At 40.2% G+C, this 11984-nt stretch overlaps 1 protein-coding gene across 1 annotated transcript; it reads right to left on the bottom strand.

Annotated features, from left to right (window-relative positions):
- Positions 1-4479: 4479 nt before the first annotated feature.
- LOC106094893 (peptidyl-prolyl cis-trans isomerase D) lies at positions 4480-10131 on the bottom strand. Its single transcript, XM_013262129.2, has 5 exons — positions 9953-10131; positions 9603-9847; positions 8580-8771; positions 8391-8519; positions 4480-5278 (listed from the first exon to the last, which is right to left on the bottom strand). The coding sequence occupies exons 1-5, from the start codon at positions 10029-10031 to the stop codon at positions 4781-4783; spliced, it is 1143 nt and encodes a 380-aa protein (XP_013117583.1). The 5' UTR covers positions 10032-10131; the 3' UTR covers positions 4480-4780.
- Between the last annotated feature and the right edge of the window lie 1853 nt (positions 10132-11984).

The raw sequence follows: 11984 nt of genomic DNA on the forward strand, positions 1-11984 counted from the left end.
AAATGGTATGGTTGAATTAAAATTATTGAATGTTGTCAAGATGTTATTTATTTCACTGGCTTTAATAATCTCAAAAAGGTCGTCTACGTATTTGGTCAAGATCTTAGGTCTAATATCACAGTTTTGAAGGCATTGATCCAAGAGTTCCTCCATCATAATATCGGCTACTATTGGCAAGGCCGTTTTTGCATGTATATTCTCTTTGTACATGAAATACCGATTGTCTTGTATGCAAAATCGTAATATTTTCAGGAAAAGGCCCTTCGTCATGGTTGTTAAATCTTGAATTATTGTCCACATAGTTTCTATGATTTTGATTGCACAATCTACCAGAATACCGGAATACTGGAAAATAATGACACACCATCAGAGGAAATCATCATTTCAACCGAATCTATCACAGTGTTTCCTAATTTCTCTTTGAAGTGAGCCGTATAAGCACCGGGAATAAACACCACCATATGATGGGGGTATACTAATCTAGTCATTCCATTTGTAACACCTCGAAATATTCGTCTAAGACCCCATAAATTATATATATTCTTAATCGTCTCAACTTTCTGAGTCGACACAGCCATGTCCGTCTGTCCATTTCGGAACACCATCAGCATGACTACCCCCATCTAGACCTGAAAAGAAAGTGGAAACTACGGAGGACATACACATAATTGTCAAGCGGATCACGAAGGCCCTGAATGAACCAAGGGTCAAACAGCAACCACCATAGTGGACCGCAGAACTAGTTGGTCTAAGGAAGGCTGCAGAAAACTCCTCAACAGGGCGAAAACCACAAGGACACCACCTTATTGAGACGTCTATAAGCCTGAGCTAGGAAAATACCGGGGCGAGCTGAAAAAGGCTCAAAACAAATCCTGGGTGGAATTCTGCAGCTCCGTGGATGATTAATCTGAGGCCTCTAGGTTAAGGAAGATCCTATCCTCGAAACCTATTACGGTGGGATATATTCAGAAGTCTGTATGGAGAAGAGAATGTATGGACAATGTCTAGTGAGAAAATGTTCGAACTACTCGTTAATACACATTTCCCGGGAACTCTCCAACGGACAGCGTGGAGCCAGAAGAAATTGTCAAAATTTTTGCCCATGAACACAATGTCTAGTGAGGAAATATTCGAACTACTCGTTAATACACATTTCCCGGTAAACTCTCCAACGGACAACGTGGAACCAGAAAAGGTTATCAAAATTTTTGCCCATGAACATTCCACTGAGGAACAAAAGCATGAACATTCCACTAAGGAATAGGAGCAAACTTCTCAAATATCAAATCCTGTGTGGAATTCTGCAGCTCCGTGGATAATTAATCTGAGGCCTCTAGGTTGAGGAAGATCCTATCCTCGAAACCTATTACGGTGGGATATATTCAGAAGTCTGTATGGAGAAGAGAATGTATGGACAATGTCTAGTGAGGAAATGTTCGAACTACTCGTTAATACACATTTCCCGGGAACTCTCCAACGGACAACGTGGATCCAGAAGAAATTGACAAAATTTTTGCCCATGAACATTCCACTAAGGAACAGAAGCATGAACATTCCACTAAGGAATAGGAGCAAACTTCTCAAATATCAATGAGTGGGGAAATTTTGTCTATAGTCGAAAATCGTTTGGGCGATAAAATGTTTTGATTTCTTTACGACGCCTGGCCCCGATGATGTATCACCGGTTGAATTACAAGCTGTGCCCGATATCGTATATATCTGTGGTATGGAGAGACACAAAGGTCATTTTCATTTTAAAAGCCTGGAAACCTTACCATACAATATGTAAAGCGTGCTAAGTTCGTCCGGGCCGAATCTTATATACCCTCCATCATGGATCGCATTTGTCAAGTTCTTTGCCCAGTATCTCTTTATATGCAAACAAAGGACAACGGATAACATTTTCTATGCTATTAAAGCTATACCAGGTTATGTCAGTTCTCTTCAAAGCTGCTCACCGTGGCTCCTGCTAACGAGTTAGCCGCCAACTCAAGATCTATTGTACCATTAAGCACAGAGCTAAACGTAGTGGTTCGAAGCTTCAACACGTTCGGCTTAACGATCGGAGTTATATCTTCTAGAATTCCTGTGTGGTGACCATAGCCCTTACTTAGATTTTCTTACACCCCAGAACATAAGCCTGCAACTATTTTCCACAGTGTAACGTGAAATGTTAAGTTGTCACACCAAAGAAAGGAAGTGACTTAGAGCATGCCTATTTACTCAGTTGACTGTTACAAACCGTTTCATCTTTTATCTGAACTTAGAAAATATTTCCAAAAGCTTTGATTTTCGGCTCGTCTTCTTCAACTTATGATCCTAAGTTTCGAGATATCATTCTCGAATTATGAATATTTGAACCGATATCCCGATTTTACTTCTTAAGCTCCTAAAAGGCCCAATTCTTATCCGATTTGGCAGCAATTTTGCTCAATGACTTCCACTAGGGTCTCCAACATCCAAACCATCCAAGCTTGGCCCGAATCGGTCCATAACCTGGTATAACTTTAAGAGCATAGCAAATTGTATCCGCTATCCTTTGTTTGCCTTTAAAGACATAGTGGGCAAAGAATTTGATCCATGGTGGAGGGTATATAAGTTTCGGCCCGGCCTTACTTACCAAGCTTTTATTTGTTTTATGGAAACCTCACCATATAACAAATAAAAGCGTGGTAAGTTAGGCAGGGCCGAATCTTATATATCCACTATGGATCGCATTTACCAAGTTCTATGCCAGGTATCTCTTTATATGCAAACAAAACATAATGGAAAAGAAGTGCTATGCTATTGGAGCTATGCCAGGTTATAAACCTATTTGGACTTGGATGTTAAAGACAATAGTAGATCTCATTGCGCAAAATTTCAACCACATCGGATAAGAATTGCGTCCCAGAGGGACTTAAGACGTAAAAAGGAGAGAGAGATGCATGGGAGCTATATCAGGTTATGGAACGATAAGACCATATTTGGCACGTATATTAGAAGGCATAGAAGAAGTCACTAAATTGGATAAAAATTACGCGCTCCAGAGGCTCAAGAAGTAAAATCGGGGGTTCGGTTTATATGGGAGCTATATTAGGTTTAAGACCAATTCTCCTCTCTCCAATACTTGGCACTTCCATTAAATGTCATAGTACAAAATTTCAGCCAAATCCGATAAGAATTTCGTCCTCTAGATGCTCAAGAAGTCACATTGGGAGGTCGGTTTATATGGGAGCTATATCAGGTTTGAACCATACTTGGCGCGTAAGTAGGAGGTCATCGGAGAAGTCATTGTTCATAACTTCAGCAAAATCAGATAAGAATTGCGCCCTTGGGGGGCTCAAGAAGTACAATCTGGAGATCGGTTTATATGGGAAATATATCTAAATATTGACAGATATGGCCCATTATAATCCCAACCGACCTACTCTAATGGGAAGTATATGTGCAAAATTTCAAGCGCCTAGCTTTACTCCTTCGAAAGTTTGCGTGCTTTCCACAGACGGACGGGTAGGCGGACCGACATGGCTAGATCGACTTAGAATGTCAAGACGATCAAGAATATATATGCTTTATGGGGTCATAGACGAATATTTCGAGGAGTAACAAACAGAATGACGAAATTAGTAAGGGTATAATAATATATGGTGGAGGGTATAATAAATAGCCAAGTGTTAGGTGGACCGCCCCAATATGGGACTTAAATAAAAGACTTTTGGGATTAGAACACGAATTTGATATACACATTTTGGGCCAAGTGCCAACCCAACAAAACCTTCACGAGAGGATGGAGTATAAAGAGATTTAGACATAAATAAAACACGGGTGATTAGATTTTATCTGTTATAAAAGGATGTCTTAATTGGTGTGAGACTTAAAGCCCAAATGGACCGAAAGCGTTGCAAATTTGTTAACTTTTCCGCATTACTTTTGTGGAGGCCACCGCAGCCCAGAAGTTAGTATGTCCGCCCATGACGCTGAACGCATGGGTTTGAATCCTGGCAAGAACATCATGCTGGCAACATTTGGGAGGAACTGTACCTTTTGGTATGGCGATTAAAAACTTCTCCACAAACTGGTGTCGCATTGCGGCACGCCGTTCGGACTCGGCTATAATAAAGAGAACGAGTGATTTGGTAAAATGAACTGAAGAAAGTTCTCTTAAGAAATCTTGCTACAGTCCGGCTGAGCGAACAAGGTCAAGGAGAGGTTGTTGGGGATTCGCGAACAAGTTCCATGACAGGTTGTAAGAGAACTATAACAGCTACTCTTTCTACGTCCAGCTAAGTGAAAAGATCGAAGGAGGGTGATGGGGAAAGGAACAATAATTCAATCATATGAACTTACACAGACAAAATATGGGTCTTAAATGAAATGTATTCGGGAGTTGAGTACAAATCTAATATAAAGTATTCCATGCCACCCCAATACATGTTCATAAATCATAAAAAATTTCATTTAATTAACAAAATAAAAAAAAAAAAACATTAAAAAAAGTAAGGAGTAATAATTACTTGTATTTTATTCCATTTAATCACATATATAACGAGGTACACAGATAGTGAAATGACACATTTATAAATCTCTTAAGACAATATTTAAGGTAGACTGTCAAAAAAAGTGTATGTATGCAGGTGTAATCGAATCGTTTCTTAGCAACTTAGCGCTTTCCATTCAATAAACCTGATAAGTTTAAGACCACCATTAAGAAAGGAATCTCGGTTTTACAGAACGTTCATTAATCACATGCTTAAATTTCTGAGTTTGAATGATCGTACCTTTCCCCTCCCAAGTGTATTCAGTTGAAAAGTTTCTTCAGATTCGCCATTTGCGTTCGATTGTAGGTGGTCATCAATTGTTTGGCGCGATTTAATTCATTTAAGATTTGTTTATTATCAGGTACCAGATCGTGAGCCTTTTTCAAATTGGCAATGGCTTCTTCATAGTTGTTTAAAGCCATTTGTGCTTGGCCCAAGCGATAATAGGCCTTACCGCATTCCGGATCCAAACGTAGAACCTCACGACAACAGTAGCGGGCATTGGTATAATTTTTTAGTTTGATCTCCACAGCAGCCATATTCAGATTGTTGAGGTTGGCAAAATGATCGAGCTTCTTGAGATCATCATCGGTACACTTGAGGTGTTCCAGCTCTTGCCAATCGTAGCGTTTGCGTAACAGATTATAGTAACGATTAGCTTTTCGATATTTCTGGCGAGCTTTGTAGTATTCCTGCAGGGTAAAGAAATGATTGCCGGCATTGCGAATACGTGTGAGAATGTTAACCAGTTCATCGGACTAGGAAAAGGTAAATTGAAAACGGTTGTTAGGTATATTTTTTATTTACTGCATTACAAATAGCTTTGTACGGTTTTGACAACAATATGTTTACGCTCCTTAGTGTCATTGGACATATCTTTTATGGGAGTTAAACTAATTTCGCCATTCCGACCTCGATATATTGGTATATTATTTTAGGTCAATCTACCGTCTGTCCATCTGTGTTAAAACACATGCAAACTTTTGAATGAATTAGGAGGTCAAAAAAGGAAGGACAAGAAGTGGTAGAACCTTAGGGTACTAAGGAAGGATGACAGGCGTGCTTTTAATGCAGCTAGTGTAAGTTTGTGGAAGGGACGAGTTATGGGATGTCTATAAGGACAAGTTAAGAGTATACAACAATGAATTAATAAGGTCTAAATAAGAGGATTATGTCCAATTAATTGAGGAATTATCGAGTGTGATGTATACTTCAAGACTGCGGAAGCTGATGACCAAGGACTCTCCTAATACTGGTAACTTTGGGGAGCCAGATGGAAAATGGACGGATTCATTACACTCCACGCTTCTTCATTTGTTGGAGAAGCACTTTCCTGGCAACGAGTCAACGGGCCGGATGGTAGGGGCTTATGCCCACGAGGAATTCCGTCACGGATACATTAACGAACTAGGTAGTGACTCGAGGAAGCGTTCACTTTGTTCTACAAACCTTTGGGCCTTACAAGTCTCCGAGGCCTGATGGCATTTGCGCCAAGGCGCTGCAGGAGACTTTTGAAACTTTATCAGACTGGTAAGTCAGTTTGTTTCGTGCATGTCTAAGACTATCCTATGTGCCCCAGTCTCGGAGGAGGGTCAAGGTGGTTCTCACTCCCAGGGCGAGGAGGCTGCAATATAGTGCGGCCAAGGATTTTAGGCCAATAAGTCTTTCTTCCTTATTCGTTAAGACACTAGAGAGGATTCTGGATATGCATATTAGGAACAAGTTGAGTGCATGCTCACATCAGGGGGTCACATCAAAACAATCGACTCCGCTTTACATATCACCTGGAGAGATCTCTTGAGTACAAGGATTTTACAAATTCCTTGGTGTGGTTCTGGATAGTAAGTTGTATCGAAGAAGGTGTTTGGGACACTTTGCGATACCGATATTTGGGACAAAACTTGAAACAAAAAAGGTCAAGGTTACGTGGATGACCCAGTTATTCTTGCACCGGGCAAATTTGTTCTCACTGTGCTGCAGGTGCTGAACAGAGCTTTGGATGCACGTCATGCTGAACTAAAGAATGCGGATCAAATTTGCATTTGCATTATGTGGTCTCGTCAGCTCTGTAATACACAGTGGAATAATACTCAGTTCTGTCATAATGCCGCCCTTCGATTTGCAACGGGCTGTCACCTCAGTTCTCCAATTGTTCATAACTTCAGCAAAATCGGATAAGAATTGCGCCCTTGGGGGGCTCAAGAAGTACAATCTGGAGATCGGTTTATATGGGAGATATATCTAAATATTGACAGATATGGCCCATTATAATCCCAACCGATCTACACTAATGGGAAGTATATGTGCAAAATTTCAAGCGCCTAGCTTTACTCCTTTGAAAGTTTGCGTGCTTTCCACAGACGGACGGGTAGGCGGACCGACATGGCTAGATCGACTTAGAATGTCAAGACGATCAAGAATATATATGCTTTATGGGGTCATAAACGAATATTTCGATGAGTAACAAACAGAATGACGAAATTAGTAAACCCCCATCCTATGGTGGAGGGTATAATAAATAGCCAAGTGTTAGGTGGACCGCCCCAATATGGGACTTAAATAAAAGACCTTTGGGATTAGAACACGAATTTGATATAAAAATTTTGGGCCAAGTGCCAACCCAACAAAACCTCCACGAGAGGATGCATATGAGAACTGTCACCTCAGTTCTCATATGCATCATCTCCATCAGGAGACAAATATCTTACCAGTGCTAAAACATAACTACATGGTGTCTAACTAATACCTTTTGGGCTGTTATCGCAGAGACCATCCAAATCATCATCTTAAGGATAGATATCCAAGGCCCAGATCAATATCATGTAGAGCGTGAGGTTCAGCGTTATAAGAGAGAACCTCTGGATGAAGCGGCAGAGCATTCCAAAACTGTGTGGCCTAATCTAGACTTGAAGAGGTGTACCGCTTTGCTGTCATTGGCTAGAACAGACGTCTCAGTCATTGTGTCCGTCATGACAGGTCACTGTCTAATCGGAAAACATGCTGACAGAGTGAAGGTTGCCGCAACGACTTTTGCAGAAGCTGTGAGGACATCGGAGAAGAAGTTACTTTAGAACACCTTCTGTGTGTGTGTCCCGCACTAGCAGTCAGAAGGAATTCCACTTTAGGTTCTCATATCTTTGAGAACCTGTCCGATTTAGCGGATGTGAACATTCCCAAATTGTTGGGCTTTTTAAGGCGATCTGTATGGTTCAACGGTAGGAACTAGGAACTTCGTTTGTTTCTGTGGTATCATAATGGACGAAAACGTCGATGTGACCTGATGGCAGGCTGCCACTTAAACCTAACCTATCTTTCTTTTTAATAGGTTCAGTTTAAGAGTGACTTAACAGCAGACCACAACGTATGAATACCGTCACTTTAGTTACATTGTTCTAGGTTTAAAATCCGCATATCTTCGTTAACCACCCCATTGATTTTTAAGTTCAGTTCACTTTCCTAGAACTACACTATGGACTGGAGGCAACCGTAGCGCAGAGGTTAGCATGTTCGCCTATGACGCTGAACGCCTGGGTTCAAATCCTGGCGAGACCATCAGAAAAAATTTTTAGTGGTGGTTATCCCCACCTAATGCTGGCGACATTCGTGAGGTACTATGTAAAAACTTCTTCTCAAAAGAGGTGTCGCACTGCGGCACGCCGTCCGGACTCGGCTATAAAAAGTAGTTCCCTTATAATTGAGATTAAACTTGAATCGGACCGCACTCATTGATATGTGAGAAGTTTGCCTCTGTTCCTTAATGGAATGTTCATGGGCAAATTTGAATTTTGCACTATGGACGATGTAAGTAGTATAACCCATAAAAGTCTCCAAAACCGCACCCACTTATTAATACTCATTTCATCTACATACCGAAAATTCTTTAAATTTATCCTCCCAATCTTGTGGATATGGTGGCAGGCTGTCATGGGTCTCATCTTTGTCGTTTATTCCCCAGTCTTCGCCCAATGGTATTTCTCCACAATTCACAATGACAATTTCCTTAAATCAAAAGACATTTCATGTAAAATAGTAATGGAACAATAAAACAGATGGACTTACTTTTGTTGGTATACCATCGTCGCCGGTATTTTGATCCATTTCTCCAATAATACCAAGGCCTCTTAAAACTTTACCCACCACTACATTTGTACCATTGAGATTATCACAGGCCATTGATGTTATAAAGAATTGTGAACTATTCGTATTTGGTTGACCAAAATTAGCCATGCTAACGATACCTTCATCCGAATGCTGAGCGTTAAAATGAGAAAGGAAACAAATACCTGGATATTGGTATTGGTAAAACTTAATGATGATATAACAGATGATGATTATTCCGAACTTCTAAAGGGAAACTAAACTTGACTGTGGCCAACTTTGTATAGGGAAAAGTAAAGATTTTTCTGGTATGGGTGACCTATGTCTAGTTCTGAATCGGTATTGAAAAACGTATAAAAACATATTTAGATGGCCTGGGAGGGGATAACCACCGCAAAGATTCAAGCACATGACAGCCGGTTGTTCGTACCGGATTGACCCGATGGATTAATTTATCGGCAAGACAGCCGCCTCAGTGTTCAACACACTGCTACAACAACAACAACCGCAAAGATTTGTTTTCTGATTTTCTCGCCATGATTCAAACCCAGTGGTTCGAATCTCTGTTCCATGGTGGCATCACTGCAGCTTATTAGAAGGATCTAAATAACATTCACAAGGTCAAAATAGCGAAAAAGAGGAAAAAAAAACATAGAACCTGATGAAGTTCACATGCGTTAGGAAACCAAGTTAGTTTTGGCAACAACATTAGCGAAGACAGTCCAGCTTTCTAGGAGGGGGTTAAACCAATTGAATAACAATAAAATAAACAAATTCTATCGAAAACAATGACATTATCTAAATTCTGGGGGTAGCTTATGGGCAACAGTGCCATTGTTTATATGGTCTCCCCAATGGGGTCACCACTTTGAACACGTCCACAGATATATCCATGGATTGTTGAACATGGTTATAAACACTTCTGGTTTTTTGTCTTTCCTTGTGGCTATTGAATTGAATTTAAAGAAAACTGATTGCACTTACCTCTAGTTTAAAATTTTCATCTTCAAATACGGTGCCATAGATACTTTCGCCCCCACTACCATCATTATTGACCACATCACCACTCTGGGCCACATAGACTCTGGTCACCTTATGAAATCGTATACCCTTGTAGTGAAGCGGCTTTCCCAATTTGCCGATGCCTTTTTCGCCGGTGCACAAAGCACGAAAGTTTTCAGCTGTTTTGGGTACAACATCTTTGCGTAGTTCAATTATCATGCGTCCAGCTGTAGATTAAAACATAAAAACAACACTAATTTAGCAATGCTCTGGGATAAACGGTGTTCCAAGAGGCAGACACACATACACACTGTGCGTCTCCTTTATTTTACCAAATTCTTTGTCAATGTTGATATCTAGGAAAACTATGGGATTATTTTTGTCGCATGGCTCTAATAGCGCCCTATTCATTATTTACAAAACAAAGCAAGATACTAAATTAATAAAAAAACAGATATAAAAAGTTCTGATTCTAAGTGATAACACTGGGAAGAAACTAAATTTGCGGTAATCAAAACAAACGAAGTAAAATTATAATGTTGCCATATCGGCAAATGCAAACCACCTGTGTTTAACACAACGTACAAAAACCATAGGAGGGTTCACACTATAGTATTTATTGTACAATTAATCTCAAGCTGAGTCAGGATCAGGGATGCCAACTTAATGCTTTTGCACTAGATTTAGTGCTTTTTGGGTCATCAAAAACCCGACTAGTGCTAAACGAAAAAAGGCACTAAGTGGGCTCTTCTTGCAATTCTAGTTAGTGCTTTTTACCCTTTTTTTAAATTTGAAATATTTTCTGTCAGTTAATATCACCAGGAGCTTTATACTAGCATGTTTCATCAAACGTAAATTTCCCTAAAGGAATAGGAAATATGTATTTCATTCATATCAATGTGTGCAATCTGGTTAAAGTGTTGGCCTCATGATTACAGATTACTTCCTTCCGAGTTTGAACGAAGCGCAGCTTAACGACACCTCCTCGAATAAAAGACTTAATTGATGAATACATCACCAATGTATCCAACATCACTTAATTTAATTGGCTATGACAGAACATTTGTAACCACTAACCGAACGTAGAATAGCGTTCCAAGCTATTTCGAGGTGTCTCCCATCACTTGATCTTTCCCTCGGGCTTTTGGTCGTCCTGGTTTGCTTGTACCACCGTGTTTGCCTCCAAACGACTTTTTTGCTGGAGCTTTTTTATCCATTCTGACAACATGACCTAGCCAATGCAGCCGTTGTATTTTGATACGTGTGACTATGCTATCGTCGTCATACAGCTCGTGGTTCTTACGACGCCTATGTTCTCTATTAACGCAAACTTGTCCATATATTTTAAAAAGTATCTTTCTCTCAAACACTCCAAGCACTGCCTCGTCTTTCATAAGTACCCATGCCTCAGAACCATATAACAAGTATCAGTGTCTTGTATAGTGTAATCTTCGTTTGTCAAAAGATAGCCTTGTTTCTAAACTGCTTACTTAATCCAAAGTAGCATCTGTTTGCCAGTGTTATTTTTCGCTTTATCTCAAAACTGGTGTCATTAGTTCCAATTACGGCGGCGCCGAGGTAGATAAAGTTGCAGAGAATCTCAAAGATGTGGTTCTCAACATTCTCCATTTTCTTTATCTGATCGGTTCTACAAGGCGTTTTGGGAGTTGATACCATCCATTTCGTCTTATCTCCATTTATTGCCAGACCCATTTTCACTGACTCTCCTTCGATTCTTTGAAAGGCTGCAGTTACTACTTAGGTGGACCGACCTATGATGACGATGTGGTTGGCATACAAGGAGAGAGAGTAGCATGTGTTCTCTTGTGATTAGTGTGCCATATCTTTTATATCTGCATCTCGTATAATCTTCTCCAGCAGGACATTAAAGAGATCACACGATAGCCTGTCTGCTTGTCTGAAATTAAATGGGAATTAAATGGTTCCGAGAGATCTGCCCTATTCTTACCGAGCAACGTGTATCAGTAAGTGGTATCCTGCAGTGTCTTATGAATTTTGCAGGGATGCCAAACTCAAACATGGCTTGAAATATGAAATCGCTGGATGAATGCCTTCCATCTATCATAAGGTGATCAATTTGGTTCCTCGTGTTTTGACCGCGTGACAGCCATGTGGCTTTTTGAATATTTTTATGTTGAAATCTGGTGCTACTAACTACCATGTTTTTGCCGTGACGAAATCTATAAGCCTCCATCCATTACCGGACGTTATTTCGTGGAGACGAAACTTTCCGACTGTTGGACCAAAGATGTCTTCCTTCCCTATCTTCGCATTAAAATGTCCCAGAACGATTTTAATATCATGGGCTGGACAGTGGTCATATTTTCTCTCTAGGTGCTCGTA

The sequence above is a fragment of the Stomoxys calcitrans genome, chromosome 1 (genome assembly GCF_963082655.1).
Source record: "Stomoxys calcitrans chromosome 1, idStoCalc2.1, whole genome shotgun sequence".
NCBI classification, from domain to species: Eukaryota; Metazoa; Arthropoda; class Insecta; order Diptera; family Muscidae; genus Stomoxys; species Stomoxys calcitrans.

Coding starts and splice junctions, on each gene's coding strand:
- LOC106094893 (XM_013262129.2), bottom strand. CDS start 10,031: ATGAATAGGGCGCTATTAGAGCCATGCGACAAAAATAATCCCATAGTT. Junction 8,772..9,602: donor ATGAAAATTTTAAACTAGAG/GTAAGTGCAATC, acceptor TTTAACGCTCAG/CATTCGGATGAAGGTATCGT. Junction 8,520..8,579: donor ACGATGGTATACCAACAAAA/GTAAGTCCATCT, acceptor TTTTGATTTAAG/GAAATTGTCATTGTGAATTG.